We start from the raw sequence: 8855 nt of genomic DNA, 5'->3' as shown, positions 1-8855 counted from the left end.
AGCACGTAGCAAGTTGCCTCTTTGGCAGGCAGGTGGGAGGGAGAGAGGAAGGAGGAAGAACTGGTTTAGTTTTCTTCTTGCCTGTTTGCACACAAAGGTTTTAGAGAGTGCTCTGTATTGGAAATCCTGTTTGTACTTTGACACGCTTTTAAAGACAACTCCCCCCTCCTGCCCTCACAGCGTATATTTGAGGCTTCTTATTCAAGGATTGCCAGTAACTTTCAATATCGTTAGTTTGAGCAGGCTAGCAATCTCCTTGATGTCATGCACATTTCATCAAAAATCCATTTTTCTATTATGTCTTTAAATATTAGTAAACTCCACTTCTTTTCCTTTTGATGGTAGGACTGATTATTCTACTACTCAGTAGCCTCTTTTAGGACAGAAAATTACTTTGTTGTATTGACTCACTTGGAACTCAGTCGTTCTACAGAGCGAGATTTTTTCCAACCACTGTCTTACAAGGACAACTTCACATAAGTTTACTTGCTTTATTACAATTAAAATAAGAAACCATAGTAGATCTCAAAATAAGCCTCTTCCCAACTTAGGTGCCCTTAGGATACTGCTGCTCCTAAAGTCTACTTTCCCAGGCTATGCTATCCAGTGGAGACACAGGTTAAATAACCACTTTTGACACTGCTCCGCCTGCATTTTTCCTGATGATTTGATGCTGCTTGTTGTTTCCCATCTGCTGGGCTTCCTCTAGTTACAACTTGAACGCTAATGTGACTCCATCCCCCATTGGGAGCATGCTGATATTGACTCGTGCATCTCTCAGAAGCTTCTCATTGAGGTGGTGGATGCTCTGGGTTGCCAAGTCATCCTTTCTTGGCTTTAGCACCCTTCCACTCCAAAGGACCTATTGAAAAAAGAAATTTCATGCACCTCATTTGTTCCAATATGTTCCTTGGACCACAAAGGAAGCTTTGGAAAAGGTCCTGTGTGTTTTCTAGAAATTCATATTATTTATTGTATTTCAGATTTCTAGTGGCATCTGACATGTACCTCTCATAAGCAAGTGGGATTGGGAGTCCGCAGAATTGGCTAGTTGTTATTCTGCAAATTAGAAGCCGAAATAAAAAAGATGTGATTAAACACAGGTATTTTTAAAAGACCTTTGTCAGCTCCCAACATAACCCTGAAGGTGCCTGACGTTTAACATTGTTCTTTGTTTCTAGTAAAAGTTATTAACTGATAACTTATTAGTAGTTGCTGATTACAAGTGCTACCTTTGGTCTTGTGTAAGTACTGTACATAGTAGAAAATGCACTACAAGACAAATCAAAATAATACAGAGCATTCTCTGTAAAGAATTACACAAAATCTCTTAAGTTTCTGTTATCACAGGCTATTTATGTACTAACATAAATTTAACACGTTACCTTTTATTTCTATAGGGTTTATTCCTTGCTTATATTAGTGTTCCATACAGCTTACTTTAGGAATTTATGTTGAATTTTAAAAGGGTCCTTTGTATAACATGGAACAAACATGTTGCAATTGGCAACCGAGCTGCAGGTCAGAAATTACATTACTAGAATCCCACTGTGACTTTTTTTTTCCTCTCCCAGAGGCAAAAGCAGTAACTCCCTCTGCTACTACCACTACAACTGCAGTACTTACATTATCAATAGCTATTATTCCTCCTTTCCTTATGAGGCGCAAACATTTTTCATAGTACTCATTGCAGCTTTCTTTATCCGCATCAATGAAAGCAAAGTCAAAGGTTTCTGCTTCTCCACTGGCCAACAGTTCATCTAGATGAGCAACAAAGTGAGTTGTTATACCCTGGTTAATGCTGTGTAGGAGGAAGTCATCCATTTGTGTCAAATTTCTCATTAAACAATGTTTTTGGTGCCCTGATCAGGCAGCCTATTGCTCTACAGCTAATTACTAGAAAAGCTTATCCCACAGAAACCAATCTAGACATGATGTATGCCATAAAACACTCAGTTACTGAGCTATGCCTACTTGGAAGTTCATGGAGTTGTTCTAAACCTGCAGGATATAGTTGTGACTGCTGAAAGGTGCAGTAAAAACAAGTCAAGCAGTTTGAAACTGAACACACTCTACATCTTCAGCTATTTTTTGAGCTGACTGAGAACTGTTTTCTTAAGTGGATTAGGATTTTTCTCACATTTATGAACGGGTCCTAAATGCTAATACCTCGTTGATGTCCAAGTGCCATGATACAGGTCATGAACGAACCCTGTCAGAGACCTTGATCATAGCAAAAGATTGCTAAAAGTAGTCCCTCTCTGGGCCAAGGCAATTGGAACTATTTTAGGTTCTCCTAAAAGAACTTAGGTCACTTCTTGACCGAGAACTCCAAATCACCAGTTGCAGAGGGGCTGACTGCTGCCTTCCTAAGGTTCTCAGCCACTCTCTCACCTGCCCTTATCATCTATCCTCTGCCAACAGAGGATCTTTTTGTCTGAAGCATCGCCTAGACAAAGCTGTCCATCACACTTCAAGGACAGTGCATCCTAGCAGATGGCTAATATTTGCCTCTTTAGAAAGGATGGATGAATTTGGAAGTAATACAAGGTTATGGATGGATCTGTGGATCCATCAAACACCTTTGCTGGAAACCTTCTTCTGCCTCCTCCATTTCTATCACATTTCTTGCATTTTCAGAATATTTGTTAATATTCCCCCTGCCCCACATCTTCTCTTTTCTTGAATGAGAAAAGTCATTGCCTTTCTAACGGCCTTGCATGCTTTTGACACATCCTAAATTTGAACTCCTCTGGACGCAATTCAACTGTTATACCCTAAGCTTTATATTGGCTTCTGTATTTTTTTCTGCACTTCAGCCCTTTCCGAAAACTCTTCCTGTATGTAAAAAAGAAATACTTGCTTAGAATAGGCAATGGGTAAGAGAAATTGGGTTTTGTCTAATCTGTTTAGTTTTGTTTAATCTGTTTTAATCAGCTTTCCCAGAAGCAGCTGACAATAGTACTTCATAGATTAAACAAGGTGATGGACAGGACGGATGAGTGACTAGTACATCTCACTGCACAGGGCAAGCATTTTCTTCCTCTCTGCTAGCATGTAGGAAAACTGCGAAGTTGCGAAGTTTTCTGATCTTTTTTTTTTTTAAATATAAAAGAAGCTGTCTCACTGTTAGCAAAGGGATCACATCCACAAGTACATTTGGTCTTAGATTTCATCAGTATTATATGCATCTTCTATTTCTAGGGAAGGGGAAAAAAAGGAGTATTTTAGGTTACTTACCAAGTGTTTGAATTGCTGGCTTAATCCGCAGGTCAATTTTATGCTCTACTCCTGCCTAGAATGAAAAGAACAGAGAGTTGATGAAAATGGTCACGAAATAACCTGTTAGTAGGTTGCACTCAGGGAGTGACTGGTGTTCATATATTTTTCCTGTTATTTCTAGGTTCCAGACACCACTTATTTGTCTTTCCAAATTGAACTGTCTCGGTCTCCTTTTAATGTTATGAATGCTTGTGTGTCAATGTGCAAGTCTAAGATACCAAAATCCCTCGACAGGCAAATGCAGCTGTCCCAAACATGTAACAGAAGAGATGCTGCTTACCTCCTTCCACAGCGGTTTTCCAATTTTGACGTAGTCCTCATTTATATCACAGGCAATAACTCTGCCATAATCTGGCAGGACAAGTGCCATATTCAAGGCATTATAACCTGTGAAAACACCTAGGAAAATCATAAGAGTCATCAACACTTACCATATTGTGGAAAAGAAAAGAAAACTAGTGAACTACAAGGCTCCGTTCAGGAATAAAACCCCCAAAGGAGTCAAGGATGGCAATTTGTAAATGGACACACAAGGTTTTCCCCTCCATTTTAATGTAATGGTGAGGTTGGGAGGAGTTTTTACATTACTGTTTTTTCTAAACAATCTTTTAACAAAGCGTAATGTTGTTTTTTTCCAAAAGTCTCCTGGACACACAGGGCAGAGCCTGGTCCTGCATCTCTGAGGAACAGACTTATTTAAAAGTGTAGCTAAATCCTGAGCCAAAGGGACTGGACTAGCAGCAAAATACCAGGACATCATAACAGCCAGGCCAAGAATGAAGATGGTGGGAACCCATACCTGGCTGCTCAGCATGAGTCTGGCTTTGGGATGTCCTGCTAACATAGGTGCATCAAGGAAAGTGGATTGGATTGCAGCAAAACATTTCCTTCTGGCAAGAAACTGATACAGGAAGGAAAGAATACACCCTGTCCTGCAACTGCTGGAGACCCAAGTGATCTATTGTTCTTATTTTTTCAGATTGCCTCAGAGTTGATCAGACATCCACGCTGATGCCAGAATTACTGAATGCACAGGTAGACAAAGTGGCAAGTAAGTGCAAATCAGACACTACTTTTCACACTGTAGTATGCCCACCTGTTTGTGAGGTATGCAGTACCTTACTGTATTTAGATATCTTATCTTATGTAAACATGGCTGCATTTGGAGAAGAACAGCCAGGAGTTTTTTTTCTACTACAGAGAGGACAAAGTGACACTTACCTATTTCAATAACTTTCTTGGCTTTAATGAGTTTGACCAAATTTGCCATAAGCTGAGCCTGGTCACAGGACACCATCATTTTGCTCCAGGGATGATCAGCGGTGAGCTAGAAAGGGGGGGGGGGGGGGGGGGAAACCCCACATCACAACAAACAAAACCCAAAACTTCCAAAACAGTATCCTAGGGAAAAAACCCAGAGAAACTCCCTCCAGGAAAAAGATACTCCTATGTTTCTCATTTTAGATGGCTTTGTGCTCCATCGATGAGCCAGAAATTGGTTTGAATTTAACAGTAACTAAGGAAGGCGGGGTGCGTGTCATAAGCAGTGGCTAGTTATTCAAAATAGTAATATGCCCCGAAGTTACCATGCTGTGGCAAACTCAGCAATAGTTATAACTGATGAAGAACCATAGAGGAACCTTGACTGTGAACGTCTTTTATTTCTGTGTATTTACATAAACATTTAAAAAAAAAAATTATAACCTTTGTATTCATGCCTTTACTCCTCCAAGACATGTAGGATGGTTTTATGAACTGCTAGGTTAAAGTCTGTTGCCAAAGGTCCAACCACGTGGTTCCAGCTACGCAGCACAGAGCTGGAGGAGCTGTTCCTGTGCCGGGCTGGGAGGTCCCCTGGCACTGGGGTGGGGGCAGCAGGAGAAGCAGGGCTGTCCTGCAGTTGAATGGAAAGGACCATCCTCCCATGTCCTTTCTTCTTCTAGGGCTCATTCCAACCAACCAGCTCCAGTACTTAACACGGAACTGCTTTTATACAGGAGTATATTATACAGTATAGTTTGGCCCTCTTAAAATGACTCAGTTCTGAGTCAGGAGGTCTGTTCTGAGGCTTGCTGGAGCACATTACCTCTCCGAGCTACAGTTTCCTTATATGCCAACTAAAATGAACGGAAGTCATCTGTTCAAGTCAAAATTCAAGGGCAGCCCAAACACATGGGCTTGAGAGCCATGGGTAAAAAGACGTGCCTAAAACATATGCCAATACTATTAAATACTCATTTAGGTAGCCCTGAACATTGAAGAGTCTGGGTTTTACCAGTTCAAAACAAATTCCAATGTGTATGCAAATAATATGGAGGAAGGAATATCACAAAGAGTCCAGCAGTTCAGGATGAGGTGTGGGCGATACCAAAAGGTCCTAGTGGAACAGTAAAAACCTGCGTTGGGCGATAAAATACTGACCAGTCGTAGCTTCTTTAGAATTGGATGTTCCCGCAAAGAGTGATCCAGTATGTATTGCCAGAGAGGGCTGCTTTTCCCAATAATACTCTTGGATGATTTGGGTGTCCCAAAAACTAAAGAAGGGTATCTTTTACCTACAAAAAAAACCCGGAATAATAAGAACTTTTCTTTTTCAGTTATTGCCTGCTTAAATAAAGCAAGCACTTAAGTATTACTAAAGGTTAAACAGTTCTTTGCTCTGAAAAATCCAGTGAAAAAGGAAAATGCAACATAGCTGGACAGCTCTGTGGACTATAATTTTTTTTCCTACTCCTTTTTAACCTCTAAGGTGTCCAGCCCAAGTTTGCAAAGGCTGAAAGGGAAAGGCTTGGGTATTGTGGTGTTCAGTGGCCACTGTGAAGGTTACAAGCTGTCATATTCTTACAGTACAAGTAACCACATCAAAACTCAACGGGCAAGTGTAAGGAGCGAAGCATCAATGAGGCACGCTATTTTCTCAGCCTGGGGACCTTGTTTTGCAGATGGATAGAGGCTGCTGGTCTTCTGAGCCATCAGATGGTGCATCTTCTCAAGCCCTGTGTTCTCCTAATGACAGTGTCCTGTCCTCTAGCCAGGGGAGTCGTGGCATTGCTCAGGCTTGTCTAGCATGAAACCAGTGTGCAAAAAAAGTAGGTGTTGAAAGCTGAAGTTTCCTCTATTGGTTGTCTATTTAAATACAAAACTGATCTCGGGTTTGATGCCTGATGCTTCTTTTATCAAATGGGGCAAATATTTTAAAGAAATAACAACAAAAAAAATATTCAGTTCCACATCTCCTGACAGTTGTTTGCTATTAAGGAACACTTTCATTTCGAGGTTTTTATTTTATTTTCTGTTGATGGCTCTATTTCACAGCCGAACAGACGGAGGCGTAGACGGTGTCAGCACCTTGCCCGAAGTGAAAGGGTAAGTAAGCTGGCGGCTGCCTCGCAAGCGCACGGCCAGCCGCCCTCCGCAGCCGGACCGCGGGCTCGCCCTTCCTCCCACCCCGGGGAAGGGACGCGAAACTGTGACGGGGACACCACCACGGCCTCTCCTGGCCCGGCCAAACGCAGGCGGGGGCCCGGAGCGTGCCCTCGCCGCTGCCGGGACCTTAGCCCCGGCCCCATCGGTCCCATGCTGCAGCGGCGGGATTACAGGCGGCGGCTTGGGCTCCAAGAGCATCAGCGTATTTACCGCCGCAAGTCAGCGAGATTCCGGCCCGCGGGGCAGCCCGGCTCCGGGGAGCGCCGAGGGGGATGCTTCCCACGACGGCCGCCCGCGGGGGGCCCTGCCCGGGCGCCGCGGTCCCCGTCTCGGCCCCGGCGGGGACAAGGGTAGGGCGCAGCCCCCAGCCCCGCCGCGGGCGGGTGCCGCTTACCTGCGAGCATCCCCGTGGCAAAAGCGACCCCCAGCATCGCCGTCCCCACGGCCACGTCTCTGGGCACGCTGAGAAGGGGCATTCCGGGGCCGGCGGGGGAGCGGGGCGGCGGGCGAGCGCGGCACGGCCCGGGCCGGTCACAGGCGAGCGCGGGGCGGGGCCGGGCCGGGCAGCACGTGGCGGCGCTGGGCCGGCGGGCGGCCGGGCGTCCCGCGGGAGGCGCGCGCCTGCCTCTGGCGCCACGTGTTTTGCAGGGGCGCGTGAAGTGGCCAGGGCGGCACCCGGCGCTGGTGCCGGGTTTGGTGCGCGTGCGCCGCGGCCGGCGCGCCAGAGCTCGGAGAGGTGTGAACCGCGTGAGCGGGTTTCGGCGGTGGAGCTCGTAAGGGAGATGTCCTTCCGCGGGGCTCGGCCGCCGATTCGCCCGGGAAGCGCGCTCTCTCTTTGCCTTGCACGACGGTTTTTGCAGCTGCGGTGCGAGCAGATTCCTTATCAAAAAGCACATGAGATTGTGGGACTTCGGTCCTGTGCCCAAAAGAGCTGCAAGTTTTCCAGGCGAAAGGGATGAAGGAGGATCCTTCGTGAGACGGGGAGTGGGGCCCGGTTTCCTCTGCCGCCGCTTCAGCCCCCTTCTGCAGCACCTTCCAGGCAAGGTGCAGCAGTGCCCTTGCCGCTTTTTGACAGCCTGATTGTTTAGGAATCTCCTCCCTGGCCTGATCTGCCCCTGAGAGAGTTCATACATGGACCAACAGTGACGGTGCCATCTTCTTTTCTTAGAAATCAGGCCAAAGAAACTTTTCTGTGCTTTTGTTTCGTTACATAGACAAGTGCTGAAAGGACCCGGTAGTGCCCTTTGGGTGGGCTGGGGATTTGGTTTTCATTTTGTGAAGTGGTGGCAATAACTGGATTTTGCAAAACCCAAGCAAGATATGAAGTCCCATCATTTTGTCGCTCTACAGGAGGTGAAATTATCAAGGTTGCACACAGACCAGGAACATGCAGTCATGGGGTGGGCTGCAACTTGGCCTCAACAGATTAGGATGAAAGCAGGTAAAAGTTCCCTTTTGGCACATAGTTAATCTCTAGAAAGCAGGTGAATTGTGTACCGGTAGGTTAGGATGGTAACTTTTCGACTACGTTCGCGTGCTCACAGAACTGTCTAGTGTCGATGCAGTTAGCAGAAAAAAAAATCTTTTGTAAGTACATCTTAAGTGCAGGATTAAGTATATCACCAGGGCATTTGTGGGAATTGGGGTTGCCTGTCACTGCATTTTTAGCGTGTGCTAGACCTTATTTACAAAGAATTGAGCTGAGAGATCTTGCATTTCTTTTGCAGCAGCTAATCATGTCAAGGACTAAGGAGTCTGCTGTGCTTTCTGACTTGCAGAAGAAAGCAAGACATCTGATCTGTCTTGGCAGATAAAATATCTTTCAGTTCACTTTTAAAATGTATTTTATTTTAAAAGCTGAGAGTGTTGTTGATTTCTTGGTGGTTGGGTTTTGTTTTTATTCCGTTCAGTATCTCACCACTTTCTCTGTGTACATTTTGCCTTTGTAAATGAAAGCATTTCATCCCATCTTTCAGAAGATGAGTTATCAGGAAGTGCTGGAATGTGTCAGTTTTAGGCCAAACAGAACTGTAGGAGACAAACTCTTCCGGCGGCCATAAATCAGATTTGTGACTATGCAGCTCCATCTAGTGATTATTCTCTATAACTGCAGCAGGAGGGAGAGAGTAACTGCGGGATGCGCTTTT

At 45.1% G+C, this 8855-nt stretch overlaps 1 protein-coding gene across 1 annotated transcript; it reads right to left on the bottom strand.

The window, feature by feature from the left end:
• Positions 1-709: 709 nt before the first annotated feature.
• On the bottom strand, positions 710-7624 carry COMTD1 (catechol-O-methyltransferase domain containing 1; the record flags this gene model as incomplete). The annotated part of the gene is made up of 7 exons (XM_082002073.1): positions 7103-7624; positions 5704-5837; positions 4504-4609; positions 3563-3681; positions 3241-3295; positions 1627-1760; positions 710-862 (listed from the first exon to the last, which is right to left on the bottom strand). Exons 1-7 carry the CDS (start codon positions 7602-7604, stop codon positions 710-712), a joined length of 1203 nt encoding a protein of 400 aa, XP_081858199.1. The 5' UTR covers positions 7605-7624.
• Positions 7625-8855: the final 1231 nt, after the last annotated feature.

The sequence above is a fragment of the Phaethon aethereus genome (genome assembly GCF_964289735.1).
Source record: "Phaethon aethereus genome assembly, chromosome: 7".
In the NCBI taxonomy this organism is placed as follows: Eukaryota; Metazoa; Chordata; class Aves; order Phaethontiformes; family Phaethontidae; genus Phaethon; species Phaethon aethereus.
This window is presented reverse-complemented; position numbering and strand designations above follow the sequence as displayed.